The sequence below is a fragment of the Zalophus californianus genome, chromosome 5 (assembly GCF_009762305.2).
Source record: "Zalophus californianus isolate mZalCal1 chromosome 5, mZalCal1.pri.v2, whole genome shotgun sequence".
Taxonomy (NCBI): domain Eukaryota; kingdom Metazoa; phylum Chordata; class Mammalia; order Carnivora; family Otariidae; genus Zalophus; species Zalophus californianus.
Genome location: NC_045599.1, coordinates 73,475,931 through 73,496,263, shown reverse-complemented (window position 1 = coordinate 73,496,263; position 20,333 = coordinate 73,475,931). Strand labels below are relative to the sequence as shown.

At 43.0% G+C, this 20,333-nt stretch overlaps 1 protein-coding gene across 1 annotated transcript in view; it reads left to right on the top strand.

Annotated features, from left to right (window-relative positions):
* Positions 1-2,886: 2,886 nt before the first annotated feature.
* The window catches only part of MCTP1 (multiple C2 and transmembrane domain containing 1), a 505,394-nt gene continuing 487,947 nt past the window's right edge, over positions 2,887-20,333 (top strand). Inside the window, 1 exon segment of the mRNA XM_027606101.2 lies at positions 2,887-3,703. Coding sequence (XP_027461902.2) covers positions 2,984-3,703 — 720 coding nt within the window. The 5' untranslated portion in view covers positions 2,887-2,983.

Here is a 20,333-nt window from a genome sequence, read left to right as displayed (position 1 = left end):
AGATCTTAGCTCAGATGATGCCTCCAGCAAGAAATCTTCCTTGATCAGTCAGGGCAGAAGTGATTCTTCACTTCTCAGTGATCAATCTGTACCACTCCCTTTTCCCTTGTGTTGTCGTTTTCATAAGTATCTTCTCTTAAATATAAAAAGACATTGGACACATCATGTACAACTTCATATAATGCAAAATTCGTAGGACAACCTCTCTTGTAATCCCTTTTAGATATTTAGGAAAAGTTACATATGCAAGTTACATTTACATACATATTCAAGTTGTATAAATGAGTTCACATTGATGAATAAGTGTTATTTGGTATGGGTCATAGAGCCCAGAACCCAAAATCTCAGACTTAGTATTTTCAAGGAGGAGAAAAATGAAAATATTAAACTACAAAAGTCAATTAAATGTATGATAAAAAAAGACTATATGAACATAAGGCTGAATTGTATGGAACTATCTTCATGGGTCCACAGATCCATGTCATATAAATATGACAAACTGACATATTTATAAAGAGTTTTGGTAAGAAGTGGTGGTCATTTCTTCTTACTTCTTTACAGTAATTCTACGTTTCTTATTTTCTCTATGCTTTTGTTTACCACGTCTTAGAAATATTAGTAACAAAATAATTTTCCTGTGCTATAGAAAAGAAAGACTTGTATATTACCGTTCTTTTTGGACTATCATGGTAGTTCTGTATGGACGTAATTTTTTGTGATCATGGTACTTTAAGTTTGATTGTCTTGTGTGGAAAAGCCTCAGGCACTGACCTAAGTCCTTTTTCACTTAAATCTTAAAACAGCCCTATGGGACATGTAGGTATTAGTTAATCACATCATGTTACTCTCATGTTTAAAAACTCTCTAATGGCTCCCCATTTCACTTATAGGAACCTCAAACTCTTACTGTGGTTATGGGACCCACCCACCAGGACCCTGTCCATCTCTTCCACTCCGTCTCTTATCAACTCTTTCACCTTGCTTCACACTATATAGCCTGGTCTCCCTCTGTCCTTGAACATGCCTAACCAAGCTGCTTCCTGACTTGCGCCTGCTGTTCCTTCTGCCTGAAATGCTGTAATCAGATCTTTCCGTGACTATCTCTTTGTCCCCGTTAAGTCTCACCTTAAATTTTAGTTTCTCATTAGACTTTTGTTTTAAGAAAAAATAGCAACCAGAAACCTTTTATATGGGGTTGTCAGATTTAGCAAGTAAAAAATACAAAACCCAGTTAAACTTGACTATCAGATAAGCAACAAATGGCATTTTAGTGTGTGGTGTACAAATTCTGGACATACCTATACTCAAAGAGTATCTGCAATTTAAACTTAACTGGATGTCCTGCAATTTATCTGGCAACCCTACCTCCATAGCCACTCTGTTATGGTACCCTGCTTAATTTTCTTCATGGGACTTTTCTTTTTAGAAATTCTATTTACTGTTCGACTCTCCTACCAGAAGGTGGGCTCCATGAGAGTGGGGCCCTGTCTGCCGTGCTCACAGCTTCATCCTCACAGCCTCTCATATTGCCTGACACATAGTAGGTGCTCAATAAATATTTATTAAGTGTTTGTTATAAAGGTTAAAAAAAAGGACTAAAAAGCCAGGATGGTAAGATCTCAAGGGCATACTGTTAGCTAGAGGAGACTGGAATCAGACGGTATGGTGCCAAAGCCCAGGGAACTCTTCCGTGTTTTCCACATTTAATGGTGTGGAGGGCAGTGGAGGAGGGAAGGGACACCGTGTCACCTGCTTTTCAAGAAGCACTCTTAGTAGAATCAGAAGACCCTTGGATCAGTAGATTTAGGGAGAAGCAAGGTCTGAACGAGCGAAACAAACCCTTTTCCATTTGCCTTGCAACGAAGCAAAGGAAGTAAATGCACTTGGATTAAAACAAGATTCTCTGCGTTTGGAATGGTGGGAGAGCTCGTGGACATCCTCCACATCTTCGTCCACCATAAACTCCCTGCAACTTTAGGGCTGGCTAATTTACGGTCAGACTCCGGAAACCTCTAGGCCTGGATCACAAAAGGAACTACCGGTGTACATGCACATAAAGAGCAAGGAGGCTGGATGGGATGAAGTCAAGACAGAAGAAATCAAACTCTCTTGTTGGATCCAGGGCACACAACGCGGCGGGAGCAGCAGTGTTCAGCCCCAGAATTCGGTCAGGTTCACCTTTCGGTATGGACGCTCTGTGCCCCACAGGACCCACCCAAGGCGCATAAGCTTCTCTCTAGCTCACTTCATTGGACCCAGACACTAGCCGGCGCGCGCGTCCAGCCATCGGCCCAAAGAGAGCTACGTGGGGAGCTGTGGCCAGATCCTGGGGAGCAACCTGGCGCTGGTCCCTACCCATCTCCACCCAGCTCTCGCCTGCCCACCCTCCCACCCAGGAGCTGGAGGATGGTCCCGGGGTGCTCCCGCGGGGCTGCTGGTCGCGCTTGTCTTCAGCCCGATCCGCCCTGTTGTGTGAGTGGCGCGCGAGCCCAGTTGGAAGGCAGCCGCCCCCGCCGCTGACAGGTGCTGCCCTGAGGGCGCAGGGTGCGGTCCCTGGCGCAGCTGGACGCGCACGCTCGGGCGCTTGCAGCTTCTTCAGTCCAGAGCCCGCGAGCAGAGGGAGCCAGGGCGCGGCCTGGGGGACTCCAGGGGACTGGAGCTGCGGAGCTCGGACCTCGAAACTTTGCAGGCGCGGCGGCCGGGATTCGGTGGCAGCGCCAGCCCACCCCGGCAGGTGCACGAGGAAGAGGCGGCGCCGGAGTCCGGCGGCCGAAGAGCCTTGGAGGCGGCGGCGGCGGCGGCTTTCCCCCGCGCTGTCCTGAAGCCGCCGGGCACTCCCGGCTTCTGCTGCTGCGTCCGTCGCCGCCGCCGCCACCACCGCGGGGCTCCGGGAGGAGGTGCAGCCGGAGAGGGCGGAGGAGAAGAAGGAAGAGGAGGAGGTGGAGGAGGAGGAGGAGTGGAGAGGAGGAGCAGGGGGTGGAGGATGGAGCCCCGGGCAGCCGCGGCGGGGTCGCCCGAGCCTGCGGCGGCGTCCTCCTCCTTCCAGGCCCGGCTCTGGAAGAACCTGCAGCTGGGGGTGGGCAAGAGCAAGGGCAGCGGGGGCGGGCGCGCAGGGGGCCCAGAGCGCCGCACTGCGGACACCCCATCGCCCTCCCCGCCACTCCCGGGGGGCAGGCGGGACGCACTGGCCGGCGTGGGTGGCGCGGGCAGCAGGTGGAGCGGCTTCAAGAAGCGCAAGCAAGTGCTGGACCGCGTCTTCTCCTCCTCCCAGCCCAACCTGTGCTGCTCCTCGCCGGAGCCTCTCGAGCCCGGCGGCGCCGGCAGAACCGAGCAGGGGTCCACCCTTCGCCGCCGGATCCGTGAACATTTGCTCCCCGCGGGAAAGGGGCCGGCGACGACCGCCGGAGCAGCGGGAGGGACGCCTCCTGGCGGACGCTCCCCGGACTCGGCTCCCTCTTCGTCCTCCGCCTCATCCTCCCTGTCCTCTTCGCCCCAGCCGCCCGCGAGGGGGGACCGCGCCCGAGATGAGGGTGCACGGCGTCGGGGCCCCGAGGCGCACTTGTGCCATCAAAAGAGTTCATCTCTGCCGGGCACTGCCTGCCTGGAGCAGCTGCTGGACCCGCCGCCGCCTCCCGCAGAGTCAGCTCAGAGCCCCGTGCAGCCGCGGACCCCGGAGAAGGGCGAGGAGCTCGGCAGCAGCCAGGTGAGCGACCGCTGCGCGCGGCGGGAGACTAGGTGCGCGGGACACGCCTCCGGCTTCGGGCAGTCGCTACCCGGGGAGACGCAGGGGAGTGGAGGTGCTACAAAGTAAATCAAATAGTGAAAAGCAAACAGTCCCGATCCTGCTCGGTAAAGATATAGTTCTGACTTGCACCCTGACGTTACTTTTGGTAGAAATAACTCCTACTACCAGAAGCTTTTTGGGTAGCTTTATGCGTTGCCAATGAAAATGGAAGTCTTAATAGTAGCCAAATGGGAGAGGAATAAAGTTAGACATAAAATGGGTACTTTTTTTGGAGGTCTCCTAGAAGGGCTGTCTTAGCTAAGTCTCACCTTCTCTAAAGAAAAACAAACACAGCAACTTAAAAAAAAAATTACAGCCATGTATGAGGGTGCGGAGGGGCCACTATTGGAAACAACTGGAAACAAATGGTTTGCGGGAAGGGACAGTAATGCGGAGAGGTGAATCGTTGGCAAACGTGAGGCCGTTTATTGGGGAAACCCTCAAAGCAGAAGTCTGCTTGTTTTCTCGCACTCCCTTCTAAAAAGTTCCGGCTGCAAGTCGATAGGGGCCCAACAAGTGGACAGCGTGAGCGTCTCAGCCGCGTTAGTCAGACTCGCTCCTATGGCCTTTTCCAAGTTTCAGTAGTCATCTGAAGCGGTTGCGTCTTAAGTATGCTGCTTTATGTACATCGTGTTGCCTCTTTGTTCAGGCAAGAGTTAAGTTTGGTTCGACAAGAGTCAAGTAAAAATGAACTTGTAGGATTCTTAAGGCGTTCCACTGAGCAGCAGCTTTTACTCCCTCGGTTTTGGAGAGGAGTTGCGCTCCTTTGGTTAATACTTATAAATCGTGTTATAATACTTATAAATTGTGTTCAAAAGTGCTAGCAAGCATTTTGAAAGTTCCAGTCTATCAGTGACCTCAAAGAACTCTTTTCCTCCAATACATCTTAGCTTATTTAAATTCCCATTATTTTGGCTCTGATTAATTAATCTTTAATTAATTTAAAGGTTAATCTTTAATTAGATTAAAATTTGAGCTACGAAACCCTAAGGCCATGTTTTGAACAGCAAGCTACAGGAATAGATGGGCTATCCATTGAAATTTTTATAGTTTATTAGGTAATTACTGTAGTTTCAGAAAACAAGCCAGAATACAGGTGGGTAACCTGATGTTATTGATGCTCTAGAAGACATCTGATGTTTTAGAAAAAGTTCTTATTCGGAGAAGAGTAGGTAGAGATAACATTGACAAAGAGTCTAAATAACTCTACTTTTCCTTTTATCTTGAAAGGTAACTGAATAGAACTCCTGTTTCTGGTTTCAAAAGTAAAAAATGTTTTTAAAAGGATGCTTTAAATTCAGTGTAGAGGAATGCTATATATTTTAATAGAATTTACTTTTGAATGGGTACATAAATCTAAGGTATAAGAACTTCAAAGTTGGGGTACTGTTTACATTTGTTTTTATTAACTTCTATGATCAGGACTAATACAACAACCAATAATTGAATTATTCTGAAGGTAGATATCTTACTTAACCCCCCAAATTCTTTGCAGTTCATCGAATCAAGATTCTCAAAGCAAAAGCAGAGAATTCTGAATTAATCTTTGTTAGTTTTTACCAAAAAGTTTTCTGACACTATCAATCTTTAAAAAATACTGCCATGTAATTATGAATTTTGTATACCAAAGACCTCAGCCTGTTTTGGAGAGCATATTACACTAACATTGTGTGTGCCCTCACCATATGCCTTACAGCCTTACTGGATTAGATCCTCCCAGCACCCCTACAGGACAGAAGTTCTTGTTGCCATTTTATGGATTAGGAAACTGATGCTCAAAGACATTAAATAACGTTTCTAGGGTCACATGGTTAATAAATGACAGAGGTTTTATACTAAAATTCTCCAGAGTCTTTTTACATTACTATAACCCTTTGACAACTTTTAGAGCTTGTGTGTTTCTGAGATGACTTCAGTCCTAAGATTAATATTAGCTTGCAAGTTTACATACATTCTGGGGGGTTTCTCCCCTTCCTAGAATCAGTTTCATGATGTATTAGCTATATTAATTTGTTCTTTTCTCTGTGATACATTATTTCATAACTATGACATCACATTTACAAGTGACATTATTAATTATACCATCTAAAGAAGCTTTTCATTATAAGGAACCAGCATTTCAATGAAGACATAAAAGGAGTAACAAAGCTAAACCACCTTTCAAAGAATAGGTGAAAGGTGGGGTGTAGGCAGAACAGTAGCCCTGAGGGGCTTGTTTGAGGCCACACACACAGTCCTAGGAAGAGACACCATTGCTGGTTTCCTGCATCTGCTGCTCATGGGGAGTCTGTTCCTTGAGGAGTGGACAGCCTTCTCTTAGGAGTCACAAATCTGGCTCTCAGCAGCACTCTCTCGCCAGTGCAGAAGCAGGATTCCTTGGTCCTCCCATGGCCCCTCTGCCCAATTCCTAGAGCCCGGCTGGCTCACCTTGTGATGAAGAAGAGGAAGAAATAGAGTTGGAAGCTGGAAGTAGAAGAGGACTCCATGAGGTGTCCAGGAGTAGGTTGAGCTTCATGCACCCTTGCAAGCTTCCTGCATCACTCAGAGATCTTTCCTTGCTCTCCCAGCCCCTGTCCTCACAGCATACTTGGGCTGGAGGAGGGAGAGTGTAGCATGTGCAGATTCCTATGTTGTTCACCAAGCCAAAGAGGTACACATGAAAGCAAAGACAATAAGAGCACTGAATACATCTTCAGATTGCCTAGATAAAAAGAACTTTCTTTCAAAGAAGAAAGAAAATTCGTTGCAAAAATAACGCAAATGTCTCAGTTTTTCTCTGCTTGATCCTGGCATTAGCCCTGTTCTCCAACACCTCCCTACCTCTCCACTTCCCCCCTCCAGCTCAGCATGAGGCCACAATAACATATGTGCATAAACTCTGACTCTGGGTGGAGGTGTTAAGCAAAAGCAAAAGCAAAAACCAGAAAACAAAACAAAACAAAAAATAAAAAAACAACTACATCAGTTTGAACTCGTGGGGGAAAGAGATTTGGAAATCACTGATCTACAATGATTAAGGCTGAGCAAACCGAGCTGCCTCCCAGCTCCCTCTTGCTACTCTGTGGTCTTCATCCCGATATACCTCTGAAAGGCACTTTAACAGAGTTAATAATGCCTTGTTGTTAGGGCATGTACGTTATTCAAAATGTTCTGCTTTGAGAAAAAGAAAAAAAAAAACCATTTCTTCCCGCTGATTCTAGTTCACGTGCTTGGCCATATTGTCATACCAGATGCATTTCATTTTCTGCAACACAGTTGGGAAAGATGCTTTCTCAATTTGTGTGCATATCAAAAATATGCCAATTTTATGTATTCTGTCTTGATGAGTTACTAAAATTATATTTTGCTAGAATCAGGAAGCCAGTATTTTAAGATAAAGAGTGAAGAATGAATATGTCCCATTTTTTTAGGGCTTTAACAAAAGCGTGAAGTTTATGAATGTTAAACTTTTATTGTTTTTTCTTTTAAATTCATGTTGTTAAAATTGCTTTCATAGAGAAGCAAAAAAGTTTTTGTAAAAAAAGTGGCTACATTATTCAGGGTATGATAGAAATGTTTCAAAACACAGAGGAATATTCATTCATTGGGATAAAATTCCTAAGATACATCTGTAAGCTCCAACAAAAAGTAGAAAAATATTATCTAAGATGAAGTCTATACATGAAGGGCAGCTTGGTTCATTAATTATCTGACCTTTTAGAGAAAGCTTATGTTTTCAAAAATGACTTAAAAATGTGGTTTGGGTTAATTTTTGCTATTTCCCAGGTGTCTTTAATATTACTTGAAAGAACACTTAATCTGGGGGAAGACACAAATGTGAAGAAATGTAATTCCTAATGTGAACGACTTAAAATCACCAAAAAACGAATACTCTCAAAAACAAGCCCTAAAAGCAATGTTAATAACTTTTTCCAAGCTTTTTCAAAGTGAGAGAGGAAGGATGAGATCTTAGGACGTTTTGGAATAGGGCATGAAGTTTGATGTGTGATAGCATTCTAAAAAATACTGGGATCATCAGTTTATTGCAGAGGAAGAGAGTAAACAGTGACAGGTTTACTTGGGAGTGGAATTATTTTTCTGTGACTTTTATGTTCTATCCTGTGTATCTGGAAGATTTGAGTACAGCTATGAATCTTGGCTATATGGAAATGTTATCAAGTAAATATTATGGGAGCTCAATAAACCCTAGCGATTGCTAGTATATTATAGTATAACAGTGTATTAAAGTTTTGCCACTGCCACCATTACAAATAAGCGGGTGGCTGAAAAAAAATTAACGGGGAACTTTGCTGGTCCTCCTCATTTAAGATGTAAATTATTTTACTGGCATGGGTGGCAAAAGTAGCCTCAGATTAACCAAGGTGGTACTGGTGACATCACAATTTCACAGAGTAATGAAAAAAATCTTATATTACTTTTGGCGAGTGTGTGCACATTATTCTGGAAAAGTGAAATAAATACTTAGAGAAAATACGATTAATAGATTCATAAAGATAATAGGATAATCACTCTCCCTTTTTCCTTTTGCCCCGTCATTTGGAAATAAGGGATGATTTCAAAAAATTAAAGGCTTATCATATATCTTTTGTAACTCAGAAACATGTAGTGTGGTTTCTTGCCTCGTGATGGTTATCAAAATGTTGGTCAACTCTAGACTGACGAAGAATAAATAGTCTAGATAATTTTGTAAGCATTGACAAAATCTGCATATTCTGAAGTTAGGGTCGTGTGTTTTCTTGTTAATTCATACTATTTGCATTGTCATAGTCCTATGTTGAAATGACGTTTTTGAAATCTGAAACGTTTTGGTTTTGACTTCTTTTTTTTTCCCCGGAAAACTTACTAAACATGATATATTTCCTTGCCCCAATAAGTCAAGAGTCCTAAATAAAACCTGCTCTTGGTAACTGAGGCTTATTGTTTGAAAACTGGCTTTTTTGTTTGTTCAATGTGAGTGAAGTAAATATTGTGCTAGAACTTGCTTTAGATAAACTTGTTTGTTTTTCATAAGATTATGGTATGAAGCATATCTATATAGGACAAGTTTATCTTTCTATAAAGTTAATTATTGAAAGGTGTGAGGCACCCTTCCTCATGTCATTTTTTTCTGTTGCCAAATAATCTCTACTGTTTTTATTGGTGATTTTTGATTTGATTGTCGAAAGTGTCGACAATCACACTTTCTTTTTCCCTGCAAGATTACTTTATGTGCCATTTTGCTTTCTTTGTCACTGTCAACCATTTCTTCCAACTTACATTGCTTTTTATAAATCAGATGTGGAAAGTGATGACTATCCCTCAACAACTGAAGATTTTATGCAAATAGTTTCCCCCCTCCAATGTAGACCAGTTTCTTACATGAGAATTTTTTTTCCAGCAGAATATCAGGCCATGATTTCCTCATGTCTCCAGATATTTGTCTTTAACATCAGTCTGAATGCAAGCAACACAAAAAAAACCCTATATTTTCAATACAATGAGATTTAAAAGTCCTGCATACTGTCTTCTTGAGAGAACAATATTCCTGTGAAGTCTTTTGAGATATTTTATACCAACCTGATTTCTCATCCTTTTGGCAAAAATTACAACACATGATAGACAAGTGGACCTCTGGATGTGTTGGGATCAATGTGTCCTCCTAATCCCACAGGTTTTATTCAGTGAGGCCCCGTCAGTATGAGAAACTCACTCTATTTTGCTTAAGCCTGGTTCTCTTCAGCAGCACTGCTAGAGTAGAATTTGGCAAGCCTTAGTACAATGGACCTGTCTAATCAGCATTGTAGAGGGAAGGCTACTCACTAAGTGGTTGCTGAGTGAATGAAGGGATGAATGGAAGGACTAGAGCTATTCAAAAGTTCTCTGGAAACGTTTCAAAAGCACTTTTAGTTATGTAATGATGTTCCTGCCTTCTGGTTTCCAAGTCCTTTTAAGTCTGGCAGATGTATCTGACCTTCTCCTCTTCCCTAGCTGGTGGCTTGGCTTTTCTCAGCCCGTACTTTAGTTCTTGTTCGTGCCGGCGGGTGTGAAGGGAGGACATGACACCTACTAACTGGCCACCATATTGTATTCACGTGGAGGATGGAGGAGTGATTTCTACTTCTGAGGTCTCTGGCTCCGGGATGCATTTCTTGGTGCCAATCTCTGACTCTGGCTACCCTTTTTTGGCACCCAAGTCTCCTTTTCTGACCCCTGATGTTGCACGCCCACATCTGGATTCCAACACCTTGCTGACATAGGCTCACTCACTTATGATCTCTAAGTCTTGATCTCTGCTTAGATCTTAGCTCAAGCTAATTTCCTGCTGCATCGCTGTCACTTCTCCTCAAACCCAACGCCTTGAACCAGATTAAAATCCCAGCCTCGACCCGGAATCCTATGCTCACTAGCCTGGTCCACTCTGTTGCCTCTTGAATGCCAAGTGTGTGAACTCTGGGTCAGACATTTGGTCAATTGCTTTTCACAGTGACCACATGTCTAATGCTGAGCCTATTTAGGAAACACTAAAGCCTCCCTCCAGAAAATCTGCATTGCCAGGTGATTACATTTGCCTATAAAGGATGTCTTTATACCTGGAGGGCTAGAATACAGCTGATCTTTTTGGGGAGCACTGTTCATTGTCTCTGTGATCCTGCTTCCTTCCTTCCTAATTTGAAGTCCTTATCATGTCGCCTCTTTAACATCATCACCCTTTTCCTCAGTTCTGCCTGCTTCCCTCTTTCCCCTTAAAATTCTCTCTCTCTCTCTCTACTTGCAAGATCATTTTCATAGTGAATCATTAAGCATCTGGAGCTGTGCTGTCTCAGATGGAGCCAGTAGCCACACTTGGCTCTTGAACGCTGGAAATATAGCAAATTTGAGTTGAGATGTGCTATAAGTGTTCGATGCACACTGGATTGTGAAGGCTTAGCACAAAGAAAAGAAGGTAAAATGTCTCATTATTAATTTTTTATGGTGCTTGCACATCAAAATAATATTTTGGGTATGTTGGATTAAATGGAATATATTATTAAAGTTCCTTTCCATTTTTTAAAAAAATATGACTACCTGAATATTTAAAATTATGTACGTGGCTCACATTTTTATTTCTAGTGAACCGCACCGATCTAGAACAGGGATTCAAACTTCACTGCACACGGGGAACATCTGAGAAAAGAAAATGAGCAGCGAGGGTTTGATGGGGTTCATGGTGAACACGGGAGCTCATGCCCCTTTGAGGGGCAGCTGCTCTTCAGCCTCAACGGGTTATTGTCATATCGTGAAAGAGGCGTTGCTGCCAGAATTTCTGGATTCTTTAATATAAGCCAGAAACCTGGATTTTCATGTGAAATCTCCAGATTCTTGAACTTTTGGCAAATTATTTGAAAAAAAATTTTAAGCTGTAGTCCAAATAAAATAAATCTCTGGGCTGAGTTTAGCTATCAGTTTGAACTTCTGGCTCAGAGAGCTGAGGTCTGATTTCTCCTCTCCTCTCCCAGTGCCAGGCATATGTTATCTGGGACATAGGAGGTGTCAATGCATTTTACAAAATAATGGAATCAGGAGTGGTGGAATTGAAGCCAGAATGCAGTAGGCTGAGGGGTGTGAGAAAGAGGAGCTGGGGACAGGGAAAGAAGCCAAGCAGTTTGGCTTTTTAGGAGATAAAAGAAAGTGGTAGTAGGAGGGCAGGAGCCGTGTTGGGATGGGCTCTTTGGAAGATTTTTATTTTTTTAATGGGTATCACCTGAGTGGGTTAATAAGTAGGAGCCTATGGAGAGGGAGAGGTTGACATTTAAGGAGAACAGAGGGATAAATGAAGGGGTGAGCTACCTCAGGGCATGGGTCGGAGTGGGCCCCAGAGTCTTGGGGAGGTGGTAGCCTCAGCCAGAAGAAGGGTTCCTCTTCCATTGCAAACGGAAGGAGACACTGTGGGCGTGGATGCAGGTAAGCAGTAGGTTTGGTGTCAGCAATTTAGGGGTGTTTCCACCTGATGGCTTCTGCCTTATTTTGGAGTGTGGTTAGGATTTGGGCACAGGGAGATGGTAGTGGTGGCAGGGCCAGGCGGGGGGCGGGGTTACTGCCACAGCCACGGAGGTGAATAAGTGTGCTGTGTATTCAGAACATGGGAGTCAGTGATGGGACTGAGGCCTGCGGTTCAGGAAGGAGGGTATGGGAAGCAGAGGTGGAGATGAAGCTGTGGCCAGACTGGGGGGCCGAGCAGTGCATCCAGGGCCGCTGTAGGGAAACCTGGAGGCATCTGAGCAGGAGAGACAGAGTCAAGTGAGCATCAGAAGGAGAAGTTAGCAGCAGAGACCACAAGAGTCGTAGGGGGAGCCTGAAGCTGGGCAGTCACCTGACCTTGGGGATGGGAAGAGAGGAGATTTGAAACAGCAGGGATTTGGCTGAAACTTCAAGGCAAGGGAGAGTGGAAGGAAGTAATCGCACCACGTTTTCCCTTTTACTTATGTCTTTGGTTTTTCTTGGTTATGTTAAAAAAATGCTTTTATTGAAAAGTCTTTTTCTGGGGAAGGGAGAGGGAAGGTTGAGTTTTGAATTTGCATTTATGGTGGAGGGTGCCAGGCTCCTGAGCACCAGATTGTCACCTATTTCCCGTAATAGCTCATATTCTTTGTAGTTATTTTGAATTCTTCCTGAATGAAATAGTTTTCCTTTTCTCTGCAGCGTTCGGCACTGAAAATAGTGTTGGTGGGGTAAGAGAAAGAGAAACAGGTTTAACATGTTTGTTAAACAAAATCAGGTAAAACAAGGAAACCTCCCACATGACTCGGTTTCATAGATTCTTATGGACCTGATGTCAGAGTGGCTAAATATCTGGAGAAATAGTTGAAATGAAAAGTTTTAGAATCCACGGGCTCTGTTGGAAATTTTCATTCTTGAGGCGTTTTGTGCCTCAAACATTAAAATATGCTTTCTTTCTCAGACGAAAGATTGATCTGTGCATGGCAAATGATCAATTTCTGAAAATTGCAAATAGATACCTTCTCAAAATAGAAACCATATTCTATTTAGACCCTTAAGCCATATTTGACTCCTGTTCTTTTATTGAAATGTAAAATAGCTTTTCATAACAGAAAAATTCAGCATTTCTGTAGTTGCTTTTAAATAGTATTTTCACCACACCAAATTAGAAGTCTGAGTGTTTTCCTAAAGTATCTTTTGAGATGGAATAGATTTTGGAGAAAGGCTCTCTGTCACTACAGAGCTGTTGCCAAGGCTCATGCTCCCTAGAGGTGGGAAACCCTGACTCAGCATGCCCCCCCCCACCCTTTCCCCATCTCCTTTCTTTGTTTCCATCTGCTTTTTTTTTTCTAAGATTTTATTTATTTATTTGACAGAGAGAGACACAGCGAGAGAGGGAACACAAGCAGGGGGAGTGGGAGAGGGAGAAGCAGGCTTCCTGCGGAGCAGGGAGCCGGATGCGGGGCTCGACCCCAGGACCCCGGGATCATGACCCCAGCCGAAGGCAGAGACTTAAATAACTGAGCCACCTAGGTGCCCCTTCCCTCTGCTTTTAAAGAGAACCTGGAGTTGAGGGACAGGGGTGGAGTCCAGCTGTGATTGTGACTGCCCTTGCATACATGCCAAATCAACTCTGAGTTTCAAGTGAAAAAACCATTTACCTAACCATTTTGGTTGTCACCCCTCAATCCTTTCCTGCTCCCTTTGTCTCCCTAGACAGCATTCATCTACTCTAGACCCAGCTGGGGCTTTTGTGACTCTCTGGCCTGCTGTGTGGGGATCAGCTGAGCGAGGCCGGGGACCAGGCGGAGAGTCTTTTCCTTTTCCAGTTTCCCAGGCCCCATGCCCTCTGCCTCTTTTCAAGGAAGATGCAGCTTTGTTAAGTGATCTTATATTTATTCCTTTCTGCCTGACATTTTCACTTTCTCTGACTTGAACTTTTTTTCTCCCTGTGTATATGCCAGAACAGGAGGAAGAACTATATGGAACTTACTAGGAAGGGATTTTTGTGTATTTTGGATTATCAACCATGGTTAGGCTGTTCACCTCTCACAGGACTTCCCTGGTGGAGTAGTACGTGGGTCTTGGCTCTTCATTCTCTGCCCTGCTGCTCCCTGCCTTTCAGCTGTTTTACTTTTCTTTCTTTTTGGGAACACGGGCAGGGAAAATAAAAAAGGTAAGTCAGGCACTTTTTTATTAGAAGTTTTTATAATTTTTCTTATAGTGAGGTTTAAATAATTAGCTCCTATGATGTTTTGGCATTTTGTATTGCTTTGCCATATTGCTATACACACACAGTTATGTCTTCACCAGGTATGTTGTATAGACACACCTATTCTTTCACACACATATATTTTCCCCTGGGATCAAAGATGACCACAACTCCGAAATTCTTCTACTTCTTTATTTTATTTTATTATTTCTCTTTTTCTTTTAAGTAGGCTCCATGTCCAACATGGGGCTTGAACTGATGACCCTGAGATTAAGAGTCACATGCTCTACCGACTGAGCCAGCCAGGCACCCCAGTATTCTTCCACGTCTAAATTTAATGTGACAGTACTACATTTCAATGATAACTTTGTCTTTACAACTGGTTTAAGTCTATGTAGTCTGAGTAGTTGTATAATAATCAGCTCAGCCAAAGAGAGAGAAGAAAAAACCCAATCAGCAGTTTTCATGGTTTACTGTGGGGTGTGTTCTGCAAAGGGAATGAGTAATCTTATTTTGAATTTGAACTAATGTATAAGGAATGCCTTTTCTTCAGCAGAATGATTACTCTTTCCTAAGTAGCTATCTTATTTATAGCCACCATGGAAAAGAATCATTCCCTTAAGCTTTTGAAACCTAGAAGTCACAACAACCAATATCTACCATTAGTATTTTCAAGCTGGGCCTGGCTTTTCCCTCACAAAGACATCCTTAGAGCTAAAAATAGGGAGGTGTTTTGGCGAGCTTCATTATTGATATAGTTCATGTTTTAATTAGAGAAAAAGTGATACCTTTAGGATTGTAAAGATGTATTCTCATCTGAGGATATTCCTGGTACTCATGAGGAAGCTCATTTTGTGAAATCACTTCAAAAGACAAGTCAGAGAATAACTGAGTTAGGCCTTTGTTTTGGTTGGTGGCTTAAAAAAATGTTCTGTTTTCTGTTACTATTGCTAGCGATTCTCACTGACTGTTTTTGAAAATATGTTCTTATGCCATTTTGTTACTTTTTTCATCCTCTTAATTTTATCTGGATAGCATCCTGAGTGGTGTATTTATTTGTGTCCATTTCATATTTTAAAATCTATTTTTTTCTTTTAGGCATATAAATCCAATGTGAGTTTTCAGTAGCTACACAAATTTTGTTTGTAAAATGATGCTAGAAATTGGTCATGGAAACTAGTTTTGCTTAAGTGCCCATGAAGTGCTTTCTAGTGGTAAGGCTTGGCTTTACGACCCTGCATTTGAATTAACTTTTGTAAAATCGCAGTACATGTTCCATCTTCTGAAATTAGGTCACATGAGGGAGGACATGCTGAGTGTGGTCCACCCCCACCCACCTGGGCTGGGCTCTCTTTGTGATCGTATCCTCTCACCTCTGACCTTTGACCCACCAACCACAGGGCCTCTCACCTTGGTGCCATTTTAAAATGACACTTTATACCTACTCTCAAAAATCACTAAACCTACAGAGTATTTATTATGTATTGGCACTATTCTAGGTGCTCTATATATATTAGCCCATTTATCTACTACAATACTTTCTGAAGTAGGTTTATTACCTTTTGCATTTTCCAGATGAGGAAACTGAGTTATAGGAGATTAAGGGACTGCTCCAAAGTCACACATCAGTATAATTTGGATTCTACAAAGGAAGGCTGTCTGAAGTAGGTTGTGCCCGAGGAGCCCAGCCTAGGGAAATGGAACTCCGGGGGGAAGTTTGGATGAAGTTTTAAAGCCTTGTCTTTTTCCCCATCTCAGTAGTAACATGACAGCTCTTCTGTTGTTTCCTTCCTGTCATAACAAGTAAGTTTATTAAAGACAGACTTAATGTAACAGAAGATTTTGGTGTCAGGCATAATCCTAGGTCTCCCACTTCTTACTCTTAAGTCCTCTTAGCTCTCTTTGACTGCTAGATAAAGATATTGCTAGCAACTTTTGAATGTCCATCTTACTTTAAAAAAAAAATTCTTCCTCATCAGGTAACCCTGCTAGATCATCACCACTATTCCTGTTATTGATATTGTTATTAGGAATGCTTTGTAAGTTATGAGACCCTTATAATTATGTATTATCTATATTTTCCAGCCTCCCCTGGCTTCTCTCATTAAGGCTTTCTTATTCTGTGAAAGGCATGGTATTAGAGAAAGGGTATGAAATGAAATAGATTTATTTGCTAGGCATTATTTACATGGTATCTCAGATAGTCATTATAGATTATGTGTATTATCTCACTCAAAACCTCACAGTGGTTTTTACAGAAAGGAATTATCAGCGCATTTTATATATGGTAGATAATGAGAGAGGTCAGTTTGTATGCAGACCAGGTTCTGTCCATAGCTAGTAAGTGGAAGAGCATGGGTAGCAGACATCTGATTTCTGCCAGGCCATAGTTTCCGGAAACCCCCCACTGCACTGATTAGCGAGGCCACATCCGTGCACTAGTGCCAGGTACATGACTGGTACCCAAACCATTGATTCGTGGTTCATTCTGACATTCCTTTAACACCAGTCTTACCAAAGGGTCTGAGTCTCAACTTTGTTTTGGAGAGACAACTGGAAGAATGTGCCATTATTGGTTGGAGGAAAGTATCCAGAAAGAGTGAGTGTGAATGGGTTAGTTTGTTTATTTGCATACTCAGTTCTGAGAGCTCATAAGTGAACATTTTTCAGATCATTCTTGTTGTGAGTTCCATACATATATCTGGACTTCCAATCATGTTGTTAAATGCCTGTGAAAAATAAAGCTATGCATTCTGCAGTTAGTCTAGGTGTTAGGATCTCTGGACAGGCAAACAGCTTGTTGTCTAAGCAACTAGTTGTCAGTGACTATGCCTGGTTGGGGTATATTCCTTTAGCAAGAAAAAGGCGAGATATATCTTCTGAATTTGGTACGACTTCTACTGTTTCTTGGTAATAATAATAATAGCACTAAAATCTTAGTCGTGAGTGCTTCGCAGGCATTACTTCTAGGCTTTGAGACAACTCTAGAAGAGGCCAGGATTCTTAGCCTCATTTTATAGATGAATCAGTCGAAGCTCAGAAAGGGTGAGGAAATTGCTCGGGTCACATAGCTGGTAAGTGGTGGAGCTGGGATTTTTGTACCTGAGTAAGTTAAGTGGTTGGCTCCAAAACTCATGAGTCTAAATGCCATGGTGCATAGCTTTCCTCCACACTGAAGTTGCTACATCTGCTCATGAGCGCTGGCTTTTCTAGATGTCTTGGAATGGTGAAAAGATTTGGTTAAATGTTTTCTATGATGAACCAGCCCCACATGTATATATGTAGCTGGAAGATCTCCTTCTGCTACCGTACCAACAGTTTTGGTAATAGATCTCTCTTCTTTTCTCTCTCCCTTCCCCACATATTTATGAAATATCCTACCCTATGGTAGACGTGGTATCTTGTTAATACCTTGATAAAGAAGACACATCAGTTCCTGCTCTCTGAGAATTTATGGTCTAGTAGGGGAAATTTCCATTACAGTTTTTAAAATACACAAATCATGTTCCATTATAATTGTAATAATGGATTCAGAGGAGTACAGAGAACTACAGATAATCAATTGTAAGTGGTCCCAACCTAAGCTTGCAGGAAGGAGAGGGGCAGGGAAGGCTTCCCGAAGAAGTGACATTTAGGAGGAGGTACAAAGAATGAACAGGAGTTGGCCAGATTTGGGAGGGCAGAAGGAAGTAAGGGATGTGGCAGATAGTTCTGGGCACTGGACAGTACAGCAGAAGGCACTTAGAGCAAGTTTGCCCAGGCAGCTGGAATTTGGTAAGAAGGAAAGTATGGGGGATCAGTCTGGAACGGTTGGCCGGGGCCAGGTTATGCAGGACCTTGTGGGCCAGGGAAGATGTGGACTTTCACAAGTTCTGAAGCCGTCTTGAGAGCTCTGATGCTCCTCTATGAAGAGGAGAACTATCTTCAGGGAGTTCATGACTTTGGTCTGGGAATAGCTGTTCTTTGCTGCTACCCATGGGGCCACATTGTGCTCACAGATGTGGTTCGTGAAGACGTAGAAATGTTAGCTGGGGCTACTTCCCTCTCCTAAGATGTTGTATTTTAAAAATGTCTGTAAGAAATAGAAATATCTTTCCCCCTGGAAAAACAAGCCATTTCATTCTTCCTATTGCCTTTTTATTGTGCACTATTCGAAGGTAAATGAAGGCAGGAAATGCAATCTAATCTCCCCTTGTCAGTACTCAGGGGAGAGATTCTCAGAGACAGCATATTTCCCAGCCTACGTAGAGATGAAAATGAGATAAAGCCCAGTGATTTAGATGTTACAGCGGTAAATTATGGAAGACATATGTTTTGTGAGCTTCCAATTTCTTTCCTGAAGTTAGGATGGGGGAAAAAAAAAGAAGAACCTTGGGAAGGGATTCTGTAAGGGGGTGTACATTTAAATCTGTATATTTTGTTAACATAATCATGGATAATTAGGAAGACTGCTTGTTGAACAGATCTGAAACATGGGCAGAGAGATTTAAGTTTTATATTTTCCTGTATATTTTCTTAGATATAAAATCTAAGTTTTATATATTCATGTACAGCCAATATTCACCTTTTTGAAACAGATCGGCTGTAGTGCCTAAGCAACAAGGAAAGCTTAAAGGGTATAAAACCTCATCATGATATTTATTATACAGTGTTACAGTAGGAAAAAAAAAAGGAAATATAAAAACTCCTTAATGAGGCTCTAGTCCATCAATCAAACCTGAAGTAGTCATATCAGCAGCCTATTTGCTACTTTATGAAACCTCAGGGTATGCATTCTAGCATGTCCAGCAAATGAGGGCTCAGAAGTTATACCAAGACCTTCCCAAGTGAGGCCTGCCAATCAAGCTTTGATCTCTCCAGCCAACCACAGTGATGACCTGCATTCTCTTCATAAAGAAATACAAATGTAGACAAATCCATTATTATTGATTCACCTTCAAGCAAGGAAGTCGATGACTTCCACCCCATGGACTCCAAAAACCTCAGTTAGTACCTTTGGGTTAAAAGGAAGACTCAGTGATAGCTCTCATGAAGTAAGATGGCCCCATTAGCACTACAAAAAAAAAAAATTCAAAACCTGAGTCTTTGAATTTTCAACCATGACCTTTGATATTTATTTATCCCAGAAACTTGCAGGGGACATGGATTGGTTCTCAGAAGGACAGAACTATAGACTGGCTTCCTAGAAAGACAAGCAAATGTGCCCAGAAATAAAAAGCTAGTTGTAGCCTGCATTTACTGGGACCAGTATATGATTGGAACCCTAATTTGGTCACAACTGGAGTTTATTGTTAATATTGGGTTCTGTTGCCTGAAAGTTGATTTCTCTTCCCTTCTATAGAGTCTTCTTTGGGACTGAACCACTGAAAAGCAAGATTTCTTTACTAGAGGACGTGATACGGAATCCTGTTAGTTATCCTCCTCAAGAGTCAACATTTGCTGCCTATGGGCTACACTCCATGTCTCTGTTCTAGCTTCTATGGATCCTTGCCCCTGCCCTCCAGGGACTTGTCCTCTTAGTTGGAGAAATAGTAAATATACACAAAAGATAAATGTCACTACCAGGTAGTGTAGACACCCACTGTTAAGTAAATGAAACCATGGGGATTCCTCTTCCTAGGAGATACAGAGGCTCAGTTACCTCATGGTAACTGCTGTTGGTCTAGTTTGCACCAGCACTAGTGTGAATAGACTTTTGTCCCCTCAACTCTCTCTACTAGTTTTCTCTCAGTGATTCCATGGCCATGGTTGAGAAATAAATGTGCTAGAAAAGGTAAAAGCCCACACTCTGGAGTCATTTTGAAGAAAGAGCTTTGTTTAAGTTAGAAGGCAATTCTCAAACCTAAGAGGTGGCTAATTCAGAGGGATGTGGATCTGTGCTGTGTGCTCTGGGCCTTGACAAATGGAATCATCCTTAATTCCTTCTAAAAGAAACCAGCCATAGACCTAACCTGGAGCTCCCTGATTCTCTGCTTGGGACAGCAGCCTATGAGAAGGAGAGCAGGTGGCGCTGGGGGTCGGGGGGAGTGTGAGGGCCTGCTGGACAACTGATGCCTGGTGTGCCAGGAGCCAGGAGATGCACCTGCTACTGAGGCTGGGCCTGTGGGTTCTGCCAGGTGGGCCAGGCTTGGGAGCACACAGTGGTTCCCATGATAATAATGGGAACATCTGGGGAGAAGTGGGCAGGAATGCAGATGTCTAATGAGATGAATGGAGCCCAGACACAGAGATGTAAGGACTCTTTCCTCGTAAGTGAGAGCAGCTCAACTCTTCCCGGCTATGGCTACAACAGAGGGTATATTGGCTCACCCCTGACGAGACCCAGAGCAGGCTGGACGCAGAGCTTGAAACAATGCCATCAGCTCTCTCTGTCTCTGCCCC